Here is an 18,302-nt window from a genome sequence, read left to right on the forward strand (position 1 = left end):
TGGGCCCCATGTTCAATCCCAGTCCATGGGCCCACCTTCCTTAATGGGCCTCACGTCTTCTCACTAGGCCGGTGAGCCCACTCATATCCGACGTCCGGGAGGCTTTAAAGACTTGTTACCGTCCCATCAAATCACCACATGATCTTTCCCTGTGTTTTGTCCTCACTCGCACAGTTCCGACAGTCACTTCACGGAAGGTCACCCATCCTGAGACTACTCCAGCATAAGCACACTTAACTGTGGAGTTCTCTCAGGACCTTTGACCGAAAAGATAAGTGCACTTTGGTGACATAGGTGGGCAAATCAATTCTTTTAAACCTCTCAACAAGTCTCTGAAACCGGGGTGTCACATTAGATAAACCATGGTCATGCACTTACCTTTACCAAGACGATTCTGAACCTCAAACAAACAAGAAAACACTTCCAGGAAGCTCCTACAACGATCCCAACTACAGATCTCTACAGGAAAAGCTTCCAATCTCCAGAAATCCTCAATAACACTCAAGAACACTTTTCTCTCTTCCTTTACTCTCAAAGACGGCTAAACACGACTAATGAGACAAAAATTCGAGTTAAGGGTTTTTCCCTAACCCCAAAACGCAGCGTTTTACTTAACTCGAACCGCACAAAACCGACCATGCATCGATTGATGCACATCCCAAACCGGGATTCTGGTTCGTGGATGTTACAATAATCCCATAGGACTCTCATCAATGAAACTTTCTTCTTCCATAATTCCTTGACTCTCCTCTCGAAAACCCTACTGGTTTCACTTCCAAAGCATGTTGGACCTTTATGCTAATGGTCCCACCCACTCAACCACTCTGAACGGATCCATGTCCCTTGGACTCAACTTAGTCTCGAACAATGACCTGTTTAGATCCCGCAACATAGCCATCTTGAGGTACACTCTGTCTCCAACCTGAAACTCAAGATCCTTCCTCCTCTTATCAACATAGCTGCTCTACCGATCCTGAGCCTCTTTCATGTTCATCTTTGAAACCCGGAACTTCTCTGAGGTCTCCTTAACAAAACTCGCACCATATATTCTCCTCTCCCCCCCCCCAGAAGAGTTCAACATAACAATGTACGACATGGCCTCCCATACAACGCCTCAGAAGGAGCTATCCTGATCGCCTGATAGCTGTTGTTGGACGCATACTATACAAAGCTCTGGTGAACCGTCCAATGGCTACCCCAATCCAGCAGATACATCCTCAGCAAATTCTCCAAAGTCTGGATTGTTCTCTCCAACTGCCCGTCTGTCTGAGGATGGTAGACTGTATTCATATGCACTTTCGTTCCCATCTCTACCTCAAACGCCCTCCAAAACACCAAAGTGAATTTGGAATCTTTATCAGACATGATACTCGCTGGCACTCTGTGCAGTTAGACTATCTTCTTCACATACTTCTTAGCCAAGACCGATGTTCCATTGGTCTTCTTGATGGTCAGAAAATGTGCAGACTTAGTCAACCGGTCCACTATGACCCAAATCGCATCAAAGGTCTGAAACATTGACAATCCTACCACGAAGTCCATCGTGATCACTCCAGAATGAGCAAACTCTACAACAAGCCGCTCATAATCTTATGCTCGGCCTTCACTAGCTGGCAAACATCGCACTTTGCGTCCCAACTAACTACATCCTTCTTCATAGTGATCCAATGATAATATCGCTTGAGGTCACGATACATCTTTGTCGCTCCAAGGTGAATAGAGAACATGCTCACATGAACCTCCCTCATAATCTCCTTGCTCAACTCCTCATCCTTGGGCACACATATCCTACCGTGCACAAGAATGGTACCATGGCAGAGACTTGATACTTAGAATCAACATCTCTAGAGGCATTCACCAGCCCCACGTCCTTCTTGCATGCCAACCGCACTCTACTCAGAAGATCTACTCGATCAGCCGCCTCCAAATCCAATGGCTCATGAGAAACAACACATAACCTCAATGCACTAATTTCTACAACCAGAGACTCCATATCCTGCTCATGAGCCGAAGACCCCCCGCTTCCGACTTAGAGCATCTACAACCAAATTAGCTTTACCAGGATGGAAAGCTATCGAGACCATAGTCTGCCACTAGATCCATCCACCTCCTCTGCCTCCAATTCAGCTCACGCTGAGTGAATATGTACTTCAGGCTATTATAATCTATAAACATTTGTACCTTCGCGCCATAAAGATATGACCTACAAATCTTCAGGGCAAAAACCACAGCACCCATCGCCAAGTCATGAGTAGGATAGTTGTCCTCATGCTTTCACAGCTGCCGCAAAGCGTAGGCAATAACTTTCCCATGCTGCATCAACACACATCCCAAGCCAACTCTAGACGCATCTGTATAAATCAAATAAGGCTCACCCTGCTCTGGCAATTCCAACACTGGCGTAGTAGTCAACATCACCTTCAGGCTTGCAAAACCCTCCTCACCCTCCCTTGACCAAACAAACAGAACATCCTTCTCTGTCAACTTAGTCATCAAGCATGCCTTACCCGCAAACCTCTTAACAAACCTCTTCTAGTAACCCACCAACCCAAGGAAACTCATGATCTATGTCGCATTCTACGGTCTAGGCCAATCTCTGATAGCCTGAATCTTCTCTGGATCCACAGATATTCCCTCCACCAGGATGTGACCCATAAATTCCATCTCCCTTTGCCAGAAACTACACTTGCTCAATTTAGCATACAACTTCTGCTCCCACAGCTTCTCCAACACTGCTCTCAGATGCATTGCATGCTCATCAGAACTCTTAAAAAAACCAAGATATCGTCGATGAAAATGATGACAGACACATCCAGAAACTCCTGAAACATGTTGTTCATCAATCTCATAAACGCTGCTGGCGCGTTGGTCAAACCAAACAGCATCATCACGAACTCATAATACCCATACCTCATCATGAAAGTTGTCTTCCTCACATCTACCTCATCTATCGAGATCTGATGGTAACCCGACACCAGATCAATCTTGGAGAACCAAGTAGCACCTCTCAACTGATCCAACAACTCATCGATCATGGGAAGAGGGGTACTTGCTCTTTACAATAACCCGGTTTAGACCCCAATATTCAATGCACAAGCGGAAAATCCATCTTTCTTCTTAACAAACAACATCGGCGCTACCCACGAGACGCTAGGACGAATGAATCCCTTGGCCAAAAGATCCTCCTGCTGCTTTTTCAGGTCTTCAATCTCTGCTAGAGCCATCCTGTAAGGAGCCTTGGATAGTGGCGTAGTCCCCAATTCTAGCTCGATCGTGATAGCATCAGACCGAGATGGTGGTAACCCCTGCAACGACTGGAACACATCTTTGAACTGCTCAAAAACCTGAATACCTCTAACTGTAGAATGCCCCTAAGTTTCATAAACATTTTTAGTGCTATGTCGCATCACCTATCATAATAGAATTTCCGACCATGTCAAGAATGCTTAGATGGTGAAACTATTAAACCCGACAATGAATATTCGTTCACTAATCCAAATTACATATTTGTCTAAAACCTCATACGTTAATTTCAGATGTTAATTTTGTGATTCAAGAACAACATCGTCTTCTCAACAAAAACATGATGTACTTTAAATATGTCGTTTCTGTCAATGTTTTCGGTTAAAAGCATTTTTTAAAATTGATGAAATCTCAAACTTATTATATATATATATATATATATATGTATATATATATTTCATGTTATAGAATTGTAGTTGTAGTTGATAATATGCCTTCTGAGATATGTTATACAAATCACATATCATTTTTTTGGAAAGACTTACATATCATTTTTTCTATATTTTGTGACCATTGATTTTGGTTTTTTAGATGGATTATTTTTGCAAGATTCTTTTATCATAGTTTTCCCAAAAAAAGTGTGGCCTTTACAATATCTTTGTTTTAGATCAAAATTTTAAAGTTGAGTTGAGTAATTAATCTTTTATTTTTCTATAAGTGAAATTTCATAAGAAATCTTTGTAATATATGTTTCTTAGAAACTAATGTTTCACTTCAATTTTATTTTTATGTTGAGAATTTTATAAATACAATTACATAAAAAATTTTGTTTACTCCACCATGCATTAAAATCTTACTTCTTTTCTAAAACTCATTAACCCATTCTAAATTTTGATATGATCATTTTTTGTTTAAAATTTGAATATATCATTATTACTAAATAAATTCATCCTAATTTTTTTACTATTTTCAAATATTCATTTTTTTTACTTAATTCATTTTTATATAGTTATTATTTTATAATTTACTAAAAAATTATATTATTGTTTTAACTATTTTAAAATTTAGTTAATTTTAGTTAATTTGTTTTTTATTTATTTTTTACTATTATTTATTAATAAATATGCAATGAATGAATATTCAAATTAGAATTTTAATGCAAATATATATATATATATATATATATATATATAGATATAATATTGTTTAGATAGATGCTCAGGTAGAGAAAGGAGTTTAGAGAAAAGTTAACTTTATATATATATATATATATATATATAACAAAAATAATTTGTAGTTTGATTGTAGATATGAATTTTTCAACACAAATGACTTTTCCAACTATTTATCCCGATTAAATTTTATTATAAAATAAATTTCGTCATAGTTTGGTAAAAGTTTCACATAAAATCAATACAATTATTTTTGAGTTGGCTGAATATTGGTTTTATTTCAGTTAGCATGTGTTAGAGTGTCAGACTATAATACTATATTAAAATGCTTTGATTTCTAACTCAAAACCAATTAACAGTTACTAGATTGAATGTTAGACATCTATGGCTTTATACAGTAATCTGCCTCTTTTCTTAACTGATATTAGATTTATTACGACATCCATTTTCTTTATTAGTTTATCTTTAATTTCAAATATTTCTTCTATGAATCTTGAATCTTTTTTCTTGATTTTTCCCATCAAATTTGTTAATTCTTTTTTTTCTTCTTTTTAAAATCATTTTAAAATTATGATCAAGTGCGGATTAAAATTTATTTTTTATTTTAATTTTAATTTTAATATTTCTTTTACGAATCTTGAATTTTTTTTTTTTTGATTTGTTTCTGACTCTGTAAACACGTTGATATCTTTTCTCTTATTTTTAAAGCCATTTAAAATTCTGATCAAATAAGGATTAAAATATGTTTTATATTTTTAAATTCTGTCCCAATGTGAATCGAAGAGGACACGAAACATTTGTATATTTCAACTAAATTCTTGGGAGTTTAGATTATGAATTGTTAACAAATATTATGAAGTGTGGACCATGTTCTTTTGGTAACAAATTATATTCTATGAAAACCGAACATCAGAATGTAATTGGTTATTTAAATTAAATCTTTACCCATCCCAAATATTTCGGGTCAACTTTCAAAAAGAAATTGATGTACTGATGTACACCAAAAGTTCAACTTCGTTCTCACTCAATCGATTATCATTATCTTTGTGGTGTAACCTAAGATTTCCAGATGAAACAATATAATATCGAAATCTATGTATATGGTGACATAATCTATGTATATATCGAAATCTATGTATATGGTGACCAAGGTGATTTGATTTCACCTTGGTCCATTAATAAAGTAAGGCAAGTCCTGTCACCAAGGTCAACTAACATTGGCTATAGAAATTTGAAATTTAACATAATATCTTTGGTCTCAGAAAATTGGTGTTTGGATTTAGGAAGTCTTTACAATAACTCCTGCTCATTTACAAAATTAAGTCTGTCTTCATCAACAAAACAATGATAACCACAACATATTACTTGGTTGAAACTATTTGAACCATACCAACTTCTTTCATTATTAATAAAAAAGAATATAATTTACAAATATCAGTTGATCAATATTAGTACTAATTCTCGATCTGTCCTACCCATGCCGTGAACCACGTTTTCGCATGTTCGACCTTATTTATAATCCTAAATATAGCTGGGCAAAATATCCGAACCCGAAAATTTAACCCAAACCCGATTAAAAATATCCTATCCGAAACCGAATCCGAACTTTAAAAATATCCAACTGGATGTTTTTAGTAAATGAAATGGGTACTCGAACCCGATTGGGTATATCCGAACACCCGAACAAATACCCGAAACTATCCAAAGTTATATATATCTTTAACAATAGGTTGAGTTCATTTACAAGTTTCAGAAGTAATTTTATAATCACTATTACAACTTACAAGATAAATTAGTTTTCAAATATGTCAATTTTCATATGTTAATTTAGATAGATTATATAGTTTTAACTTTGAATTTGATGTCATTTGATGTTTTAAGAAGTCAAAAATTATTGGCTTGTGAATTTGGTATTTTGTTATTTAGAATTGTCCTTTTCTTTTCATGAATTCAATTTGGTTTGATGACTTTGGTTTTTTTAAAAATTTATGATTATAATCAATTTTAATGAATTTGGATTGATTTCGGGTTCTTTTACTTTGGTTTGGATTAAAATATTACAAATCCGATCCGAACCCGAAATATAATTTAATTGAGATTTTGGGTGAAACCCGAAAATACCTAAACTGATGGGTGTTTACCCGAACCCGACCCGAAATTTAAAAATATCTGAATGGATCTTATGTTTCTAAACCCGAAAACCCAAAAACCCGAAATACCCGACCCGAAACCTAAAAGGGTACCCGAACGCCCACTCCTAATCCCAAATATGATCAAATAGATACAACTAATACACGAAAATATATGTTATTAATTCAGCAAAAGGATATAAGTAGTATGAACTCGCGCACATCTCAATTCAATCATCCGAAAGAGAAATAACAACGATGATTTTGTCATATATTATATGTAACTCTTGCAATATTTTTTTGTAACAATTCATATAGGACAAGGCTGACCTTCCGTAGTTGCAAAGCTGCTAATTGGCCAAATTCGTATTCATAATTTTTTTTTTTAAGTTCGACGAATTTGAATTTTTTTTTTCCACATTATCAAATTGACTTTAGATCTCAAGTTTGTGTTAAAAGTTTAAAACGATCTCATCAATTAACCAATTTGTTTTTATGGACGTATAATTTCTTACCACCAAGGCACCAACTAAGTTGTACGTTCGTTAAAATTATAACCATATACTGTTAGATCGGACTTCCCGTTATCTAGCCTGCTCTGTTCTGCAAGTTACAGTTTATACACTATGGCAGGAGCGGAACCGAAGGAATCATGGGGAGACACCTGTTTCGGCACCTTCTCTCATTCAAACAATCGACCGGCAGATGCGTGACCAACTCTTATCCATTGCACTCAAGGGGGATCGACGTTATGATAATGTTTTACTCAAGTGGCTAGGCACTAGATTCTGATCTCAACAAACATTTTCAGTTTTTCAAATTCATTTCAGTCTTTCAAAAACTGATCACTAGTTGTAACAAAGCTTTTCTTTTGAATATAATTTAACATTAAATTCAAAAAAAAAAAATTATATTAAGTTTTATTAATAATCGAATCTTATCTAAAAAAAAGTTTAGTCAACTTATCGGAACTAGAGGTGTCAAGCAGGCTCCATGCCTGCGGTCCTACCCCAATTAATAGTTCAGCAAGGCGGGTATAGGAACTAAATATTAGATCCATTAAAAAGCATATCTTGAAGGGCTAGCCCAAACGGATTGCAGGTTTTAGCAGGTTATACCCGCGGGTTGGCGGACCGGCCTGCGGTCTTCAAATATTAAATAAAAATAAATATTAAATATAAATATATAACTATTTTTATATAATTTAAAATATAGATCTTTTAAAAGTATATGGTAACATAAATAAGTTTAATGTAAAAATTAAAACATCTATAAAATTAATATAAATATTGATTTTATTTAATTTTTTTTAATTATTATTTATTAATTTTACTTTATTTTGATATATTATTTATTAATTTTACTTTATTTTGATATATTATTTATTAATTTTATTTTATCTTTTAATATATTATTTAGGCACGCGAGCCAGTCCACTAATCCGCTGTGCTTAGCAGGACGGATTTGGACATAACTTTTATGTCCACGAGCTTAGCGGGCCGGCCCATTGCGGTCCAGAAGATAAAAATTGCCCGTTGTGTACGGGCCAATTGGACACGGACCAGCCCGTTTGTCTCCTAGTGAAATCCTTCACATTTATCTCCTAATGAAAACCCTATAAATACCCACTAAACATTAAACATTTCTCTCCACCAATCTCCGCAAATGCATAAACCATTTTGAGAGTTTTAAATAGCAAAATTATCTAATTAATTATAAAATTTCAAAAATTAGAAAATTTAAAATGAAATTGTCAAAAAAATTAATGAGAATTCCCAAAACAAAAACTACTAACATTTTATCAAACATATAAAAGATAAAATCAGTTTTAAAAAAAATTCCATATGGTGTAGCGCGGATTTTTATCTATTAGAGGATTTTTAATCTTGTCCGTGAGTATTGGATTTGTTAATGCACACGTACACGTGAACTGTATATACAAACACTAGTCAGAGATTAATGAATTCTGCATCAAATTTCAAAAAGCCTTCTATGGGCTAGAATTGATATAGAATAGTCACAAAAAGTTATTAACTATAAATAGTATGCCTTATTATTATTATTTTTTTAAACCACACATAGATTACTGAAACTCAAACTCCAGAAATGGAGGAGGACGTACAAGATAGGAGGCCGGATTTAGCTAAAGCATCTGCCTCAGTATTATCAGTTCTTGGAATAAAGAAAAAGGAAACAGAGATAAACGAACACTTCAGAAGCTGGATATCCGCTAGAATACCGTCGATATCATTTGCATGGCCTTCAGAGTTGAGAAGAGGAATAAGCACTTGACAATCCGAGGAACATACCAGCCGTGAAACACCCATCGCTAAGGCTGCAGTGATTGCCACCTTTAAAGCTAGTGGCTCTGCTGCAAGAGCAGAAGAAACAAAGGGTCGTGAAGAACAACCTTGATTAATCGTAACATTTGTTGGATTCTTTATAACCCATCCTAGTCCACAGCGGTTAGTGGCCTCAACCCAGGCCGCGTCAGAGAAACAAAAACAAGACTCTGGGTGAGGCTCTTTCGCTGCCCTGTTGCTACACCTCCTTCGCTGCTGGGGTTGATCCAGTTTTGCCTTCTGCCAGAACAAGGCTTCAGAGAGAGCTTTCCTCACTGTGTCCATTTCCGACCACACTCTATCTTCAAAGATCATCTGATTTCGAGCTTTCCACAGGAACCAAAGAATCCAAGGATGCAGTGGAGCGAGCCCTAATCCTGTTGGGGGTAAAACAAGCATCTACCCAACCTTGACAAGCAACTCCTTCATTGACTCCCTGCCTGTCACCAATGGCTTCCTGGTAGCTGGTACTAAATTCCAAACCTGTTTCGCAAAGGGACACAAAAAGAATAAGTGAGTTGCGCTTTCCTCAGCTCCACATCTCTTGCAATTCCCAGCGGCACCCAATCCTCTGGTTTGCAAAGCTTGTCCCACTGGGAGAGCATCACTTGCAACCTTCCACAAAAACATTTTCAGCTTCGGAGAGGTGACCACTTTCCAAACATTGGGGCCCCATCTAAAGTCGTCAGAACGTTTGGTAGCGAGGCTGTCTCTGCTCGTACAGTAGCTTGAGCTAGAAGAATACTTTCCAGATTTAAGCGGGAGCCACCGCAGCTTATCAGGTCTTGGTTTATCACTCAAAATAAGCTTGTGTATATCCTCCTCATGATGAGGTAAATGCTTTCTTATAGCTTTCAGATTCCACCTGGTAGAGTTACCTGTCAGGTCATGGGATACAAGCGTAGGGGGACCCATTGGTCCCAACGGACATTCGGTAGACAACCAGGGTGAATACCAAACGCTTATGTCCTCACCATTACCCACAATCCAACCTAGCCTTTTCCTAAGTACTTCTCTTCCTTCTAGAATACTTCTCCAGCCATGGGATGCGTTAGAGGGAGCTTTAAACTCCATAAAGGAGGAAGAATGACGATATTTGCCCAATAAGACTTGAGTGAACAAGCACTCTGGTTGCTGTACCAGTTTCCACCCAATTTTTGCTAAGAGGGAATCATTAAAGGAGGCTATGTCGCGGAATCCCAAGCCACCCTCATCTTTCGCTAACATAAACTTTTCCCAAGCTACTCAACTTATCTTCCTTTTGTCTGCCTTATCATCCCACCAAAAACGAGTTAAGGTGGATTGAAGCCGCTTGCAAAGGGACATTGGGAGTTTGGAACACGACATGACATAGGACGGCATCGCCGACAAAACAGACTTCAAAATCACTTGCTTCCCAGCCCCCGAGAGAAATTTATTGGGACGTGATAAGGATCTCTGTCTAAATTTGTCCACAATTTCAGTAAAGATATCCTTCTTTCTTCTACCAAAGTGCTCGGGTAGCCCTAGGTATTTACCAACACCCCCTTCATTGGAAATACCTAGAACCTGCTTAACTCTCAATCTGACGTCTGGTGGTGTCTTAGACGAGAAGGTAATGCCGGATTTAGCCACATTGATGCACTGGCCCGAGGCTTCCTCATACCTCTTCAGGATTAGCTTTAGCGTGTCACAGCTCCTTACACTTGTCTTGCTAAAAAACATCGCGTCATCCGCAAATAGGAGGTGATTAATCAAGGGACTCTTTCTAGCAACTCTCACCCTGGTAGAGTACCTTTCCTTTTTGCGCTTTCACACAGTCCCGAGAGAAGTTCCGTGCAGAGAATGAACAAATACGGCAAGAGGGGGTCACCTTGTCGAAGGCCGCGGGATGGAAGCACTTTACCTTGAGGGGAGCCATTGATGAGGAAGGAATAGTTGACTGAGGAGACACAATCCATAATCCACTTGATCCACTTGTCGTGAAAACCCAACCTTTGGATCACCGTAACTAGGAACGACCATTCGATGCGGTCGTACGCCTTACTCATATCCGTTTTGACCGCCATAGAGCAATGGATTTTTGCTTCAGAGGTACGGAGGAAGTGTAATACCTCATGTGTAATCAACACATTGTCTGAGATGACTCGTCCTGGGACAAATGCGGATTGATACTTGGAGATGAGGTTGGAAAGGATTGGTTGAAGTCTGTTTGAAAAAATCTTAGCGATGATCTTGTAGTGCACATTACAGAGCGCAATTGGTCTATAGTCTGCAACCTTCTTCGGGCCTGGGATCTTCGAAATTAACCTAATGTGTGTTTCATTATGGCGTTGGTGAATTCCTCTCCCTTCAAAGAAAATTCGTATCTCCATAATGACTGCCTTCCCAATTATCTCCTAGAAGGAATGGTAAAACCCAGCTGAGAATCCATCAGGACCGGGTGCCTTATCGGCATGAATATCTAGGACTGCAGCATGTATCTCCTTGTCAGATGGGATACTGATCAGCTTAGCATTCAGTGAGGTTGAAATTTGAGGCTTGAGAGCTTCCTCTACGACTTCTAGCTGGCAGCTTAATGCCGACTAAAAGAGCTTATCATAGTAGTCTGCTAGCCCTTTTGCAATTTGGCTTTCTTCAAACAACTCGATCCCTAGATCTGTTTCAATGCCTTATTTATAGTTAGCTATGTACTGTGAACTCTAAACTTGGTTAATAGAGTTTACAAAATTGCAAATCTAACTGTTTTACGTTCGACTCTTGATTTATATATACCCAAGAACCGATTAAACCTCAAATGAACAACGTATGTCAATTTTAGAATATTACTGTGTTATATGTGAACTGTTATGTATAGCTGTAGCGAGTTTAGATTATATATATTAGGTTTTATAAGATTCATAACCAAAAGTAATTTGTAATGAGCAAATTGAGGATCATTGCTTTTTTTTTTTTTTTTGACTTGGTATAAAATTTCAAAAGTTGTTTGTTTTATTTGTTTTTATGGGTAAACATTCTTTTTCTGGTTTCGCTTAGATAGCATTTTCATTACAACAAAAATGACATTTTTAGCTAGAGCATTAGTTCGGTGATTGAGATCCCTCAGAAGAAAACTGAAAGAGCAAGAAACGAAATTAGAAGATAGGCTAAAGCACTCAGTCAGGAGATAGGACAAAGATTGAGATCCCTCGGTGATTGACTCGATAAATCTTTTGTAAACCATTGAAGATGGATCTCCATAACCGGCACATACATGTCCAAGTCCAAAAGGCCCATCATCCTACCTCTTATTATTCAATGTCGGTTTAGGATTCCTAATGTACTTAGGGATTTGTGTACTACCATATATATGTACACTTATTCGATTGATAAAGATATACAATACAACACAAGAGAATACAACCTCTAGTTTCTCTACTTTTATAACACGTTATCAGCACGAGTTTGTTCTAAACTCCACTGAGAAAATTCCCTAAACCTAAACCGCCTCACATCACCCTTTGTTCGTTCAAAGCTCTCAACCAGATCAAGTTCTTTCTTCGTGATCAATCCGCGTTCATGATCAGTTCGTGTTCGTATTTCGTGATCAAGCTCGAGGTATATCCAAGGTCTTTAGCTCCCAGATCAATTCCATTCAACCCCATCGGTGTTTAAGGTAAACAATCGAACTTATCAGACACATATATCGAATCTGATCCAAAATTATATTAGAACCCTAAAATCTACAATTACACAATCAACAAATCAAAACCCTAAAGCTTTAAACCCTAAAATTCTAAAATATTAAAATCCGATTGTTTTGAGGTTAAGAATTGCATAGAATAGATTGATTGTTATTGTTTGATTGATTCTATATTCTTGCATGAAACCCTAAAATTAAGATCTTAAAATCGGAACCCTAGAAAAAAAAATTATTTCCCTAAAACCTCTTGTCGTAATCCTAACTAAAGAAAAAGGAAAACTTAAAAGAGAAATTCTAAAACCCTGAAATTATTTGCATATTTCCTTATCCATATTAGATTAATTTGTCTAGGACTGTTTCATGCATAGAATTAACCACGTGATCATATAATTATTTACTAGAACTGGCATGGTTCGGTCTTAAATACCGTATGGCCTAAAAAATGATTGCATGGTTCGGTCTTAAATACCGCATGATATAACCGGGTGCATGTTTTATTTTATAGATGTCAAAGATCAACAATCTCCAATATGCTGCACTTAATGTCTCTGGGGACAACTATTTACAATGGGCATTGGATACTAAGATTACCCTGAAATCAAAGGACCTATGTGAATGCATTGAGGATGATAATGATTGCACTGAAAAGAATACATATAAGGTGATTTTTCTCATACGCCATCATCTTGCTGAGAGTCTCAAGAACCAGTACCTTACCATTGATAATCCACTTGACCTTTGGACAGAGTTGAAAAATAGATATGGTCACCAAAAGACTGTGCTCCTACCAAAGGCTCAGTTCGATTTGAAAGATCTAAGGATCCAGGATTTTAAATCCGTGGATGAGTATAATTCAGAACTATTTAAGATAGTCTCAATCTTGAAACTATGTAGTAAGGAGGTTACTGAGGAAGACTTGCTAGAGAAAACATTCTCAACCTTTCACACCAATAACATACTGCTTCAGCAACAGTATCGTGAAAAAGGTGTTAAGACATATGCAAGTCTAATCTCTTGTTTGCTACTTGCTGAGCAGAACAATGAGTTACTACTAATGAACAGTGAAATGAGACCTCCTGGTTCTGCCCCATTACTAGAAGCCCACAAAGTTGATATGACCAAGAAAGAGCCTAAAGAGACTAAATAGTCCAACTACGTCCAGAGAGACAAGTATTACGGCCGTGGCCGTGGTGGTCGTGGCAATTACCAAGGAAACCATTATGATGGTTATGGCCGTGGGAACCGATCCGACTTTGGTCGTGGTCGAGGTAGAGGCCGTGGAATTTTCAAACCGCAACACAAAACAAAATCAGTTTGCCACCGATGTGGTATGGGGAACCATTGGGCTAAGATGTGCAGGACACCTAAGCACCTTATTGATCTCTATCAAGAGAGTTTGAAAAAGAATCTAGAAACTAATTTGGTTCATCTCGATGGTGAAGGAGATTTCGACCATGAGAAATATGATTTATTGGATTATGAGACTTCAGATTGTCTAAGAGATGATAATTAAATTTATACACCTATTGTTTGGATTTATTTTATTTTTATTTTTATTTTCCATGATTTAGGATTTTGGATTTTGTTGAATTATTATTTTGGTTTAAATTCAATTATTTTATTACCTTCAAATACATATACATTTGTTTGTTTAATTCTTTTATGTATAAAACATAATTCTTGTCCATATTAAGAAATGGCTGAGGACAAGAACATATTTATGGTGGATAGTGGATCAAGCCACACAATTTTGAAGGATAAGAGATATTTTGTAAATCTAATTTTGAAAAATGTCAATATTAGCACAATAGCGGGTATAGGAAGTCTAATTAAAGGCTACGGCCAGGCCCATGTTCTTATACCTAAGGGCACATATTTATTGAGTTTCAAAGATATTTGTTTGAATGGTTTCCATGTTGAAACTAAGGGTGAAGGGAACCAAGAGTTCCTACAGATTACTGAAATCACCCAAGGATTTAAGAAAGTCCTAGAGACTATACCCGCATTATCTACTGGTCTTTACCATCCCAAAATAAATATGATAGAAGCTAATATGGCAATGAACAAGATGTTCAATGAACAATTCACTTTATGGCATGACCGACTTGGCCATCCCGGTTGTAACATGATGCGTAAGCTAATTTTGAATTCAAATAGGCACACTCTAAAAGAGAGACGAGTTATCCCTAAGAATCTCATGTGCACAAGGGAAACTAATTGTAAGGCCATCACCAGTCAAAGTAACTAAAGAGACTTTAAATTTTCTGGAAAGGATACAAGGAGATATATGTGGACCAATACACCCACATTGTGGGACGTTTAGATATTTTATGGTCCTCATTGATGCATCGACCAGATGTTCGCAATTTTGTTTATTATACGTCTGCGAGATTTCTGGCCCAGATCATACGTCTGCGAGCCCACTTTCCAGATTTTCCACTTAAGACTATACGTCTAGACAATGCTGGTGAATTTATGTCTCAAGCGTTTAATGATTATTGTATGTCCATGGGGGTAAGTGTGGAACATCCCGTGGAACATTTACATACACATAATGGATTAGCTGAATCCTTCATTAAACGAATTCAATTGATTGCTCGACCATTACTCATGAGGTCGAAGCTTCCTGTGTCAGCTTGGGGACACGCAGTATTACATGAAGCAGAGCTTATACGCATCAGGCCATCTAGTGAGCATAAATATTCGTCATCCCAATTACTTACAGGTCATGAGCCAGACATATCCTATCTAAAGACATTCGGGTGTGTCGTTTATGTACCCATTGCACCACCACAGAGAACAAAAATGGGACCTCAAAGGAGGATGAGAATATACGTTGGATATGATTCTCCCACCATTATTAACTATCTAGAGCCAACCACGGTGATTTATTCAAGGCTAGATATGTGGATTGTCAGTTTGTTGAATCTGAATTCCATACATTGGGTGGAGAGACAAAGAAGCTGGTCAAAAAAATATCATGGAATCAAACATCCTTAAATTGGCAAGATCCTCGGACTCTAGCATGTGAAGCAGAGGTCCAAAAGATTATACATTTACAAAAGCTAGCTAATCAATTGCCAGATTCCTTTGTTGACCCAAAAAAAGTTACATAATCGTACATACCAGCTTGTAATGCACGAGAACATATTGATGTTCAAAAGGGACACAATCAATTTTCTACAGAGTCTAAGGCACGATTGAAACATGGTAGACCAATAGGTTCCAAAGATAAGAATCCTCGGAAATCAAAGATAGGTGCAAAGCAAACCGAGGTTAAGGAACCATAGACATGGCCGCGGTAGAACCTAAGGTACCGATCAATGACATTTGGGACGCTGAACCTCAAGGTCCTGAAGGTATTGATAATAATGAGATCTCAATAAATTATATCATGTCTCGAATTCAATGGTACCGGAAAGATGTCGACATTGATGAAATATTTGCATACAAGGTAGCACTTGAAATAAATGAGGATCATGAACCCACGTCCATATTATAGTGCACTCAAAGATCAGATTGGTTAAAATGGAAAGAAGCCATAGACGTGGAGTTGAATTCATTAAAGAAAAGGAATGTGTTTGGTCCAATTATTAGGACACCATTCGATATAAAGCCAGTGGGACACAAGTGGGTCTTTGTAAGGAAGAGAAATGAGAATAATTAAATCGTGAGATATAAGGCACGGCTTGTAGCACAAGGATTCACACAAAGACCAGGAATAGATGATGAGGAGACATACTCCCCCACATGTATGCAACGACTTTTAGATTTTTGATAAGTCTGGCTATAAGAGAAAAACATGACTTGCGGCTAATGGATGTAGTGACCACATATTTATATGGTCCACTGGTTAATTAAATATATATGAGATTATCAAAGGTTATTGAGCTCAAAGATAAGAAAGGTTCTCGAGAACAGCACTGCATAAAGCTGAACAAATCCCTTTAAGGACTGAAACAAAGTGGGCGTATATGGTACAATAGACTAAGTGAGTACCTAGCCAAAGAAGGCTATAAGAATGATCTCATCAGTCCATGTATTTTTATAAAGAAGTTTGCAAACAAAGGATTTGTAATCATAGCAGTATATTTGGATGATTTGAACATCCTAGGAACCTTTGGGGAAATTGCCCAAACAGTTGAATATCTCAAGAAAGAGTTTGAAATGAAAGACCTAGGTAAAACTAAGTTCAGTTTGGGATTGCAGCTTGAGTACATAAATAATGGAATCCTTGTGCATCAAATGACACATACTGAAAAGGTACTCAAGAGATTCAATATGGACCAGGCTCACCCATTGACCAGCCCAATGGTTGTGAGAAGCCTCAATTTGGACAATGATCTATTTGGTCCAAAGAAGGACGATGAAGAAGTTCTCGGTCCTGAAGTGCCATACCTCAGTGCTATAGGAGCTATAATGTTTTTGGCTAGCCACACTAGACCAGACATTTGTTTTGCCGTAAACCTCCTATCAAGATTTAGTTCTTGTCCGACCCAAAGGCACTAGAACGGTATCAAACGTATATTGCGTTACCTACAAGGAACGATGGACTTGGGTTTATTTTATACTAACCATCACAAAGAAGGTTTAGTTGGTTTTGCTGACGCAGGTTATCTATCGGATCCACATAATGCTAGATCTCAAACCGGCTATGTGTTTACACACGGTGGTACAGCAATTTCATTGCGTTCAATGAAGCAGACCATTGCGGCCATATCATCTAATCATGCAGAAATTCTGGCTATGCATGAGGCTAGTCGTGAGTGTGTTTGGTTGAGATCAATGACTCAACACATCAGGTCAGATTGTGGCATGGCCGATGACAAGGAACCAACTATCATATATGAAGACATAATTTTTTAAAGTATGTCTCCCCTCTCTCTTCCTTTCAGTACTTAAAAAAAAAAAAAAAAAAAAAGAGAATAAAGATGAGATGATTTTGATCAGTTTAGAGAGGTAGGTAAATTACTTGTGACCTCATTATTCTACTCTTGAGTCAAATGATCACACAAAGCTTGGAAGCGAGGGGTAGGTAAATTACCGATGACCCCGGTATTCGCTTACACTTTTGCATGTTAAAAAAAATAAACAAATAAAAAAATAAAAATAAAAATAAAAATTTGGGAGAAATCAACTCCTTTGAAGTGATAAAAGGGAGAGGAAAGGAGATGTATGAAGAATGTCTTGGCTTGAAGAGAGTCTATATGCCACTGATCGATACACCAATGTAAGAACTCACTTGTACTTGCTTTAATTTATGTAATGAGATGACAATGGAGATTTCAGAGATTCCAAAGGATTGTGGGATTTGAATAAGGAATGTTGATGCTTATCATGGTTAAGTATAAGAAGTAAGTTCTTGAGTCAGGTAAATGAAGAGTGTGAATAAGAATCATCATGCAATTGAGTGAGTTCACAGTTTTCAAACCTCTTTCACAGGTCTAAGTTTCTGTTTTGCTTGAGGGCAAGCAAAGGCTAAGTCTGGGGGAGTTGATATATCATGGTTTTTGTGGTTTTTAACCATGGTATAAGGAGTCTTTTAGAGTCTTTTAATGTGTTTTTAGGTTCTTTGAAAGTCTTTACAGGTTTTATAGGAATTTGGCATGAAAGGAGAAAAATAGAGCAATTAGAGAGATTTTGGAGCAATTCATCAAGGAAGAGAACTTGGAATCGATGAAGAGTGATGGTGTCGACACCCTGTTTTGTCTGCGAGAGAAGCCAAGTTTTGGAAGTTTTACAAATTCAGCCAAAG

The 18,302-nt window shown here is 37.2% G+C and overlaps 1 protein-coding gene and 1 pseudogene across 1 annotated transcript; one reads left to right on the top strand and one right to left on the bottom strand.

Annotated features, from left to right (window-relative positions):
* Window positions 1-1,568: 1,568 nt before the first annotated feature.
* Window positions 1,569-2,238, bottom strand: LOC147940330 (uncharacterized). Its single transcript, XM_087461263.1, has 2 exons — window positions 2,060-2,238; window positions 1,569-1,788 (listed from the first exon to the last, which is right to left on the bottom strand). The coding sequence occupies exons 1-2, from the start codon at window positions 2,236-2,238 to the stop codon at window positions 1,569-1,571; spliced, it is 399 nt and encodes a 132-aa protein (XP_087317389.1).
* Window positions 2,239-13,052: 10,814 nt separating this feature from the next.
* On the top strand, window positions 13,053-14,060 carry LOC147940331 (uncharacterized; annotated as a pseudogene).
* The last annotated feature ends 4,242 nt before the right edge of the window (window positions 14,061-18,302 follow it).

Source organism: Camelina sativa, chromosome 8 (genome assembly GCF_030686135.1).
Source record: "Camelina sativa cultivar CO46 ecotype springtype chromosome 8, ASM3068613v1".
In the NCBI taxonomy this organism is placed as follows: Eukaryota; Viridiplantae; Streptophyta; class Magnoliopsida; order Brassicales; family Brassicaceae; genus Camelina; species Camelina sativa.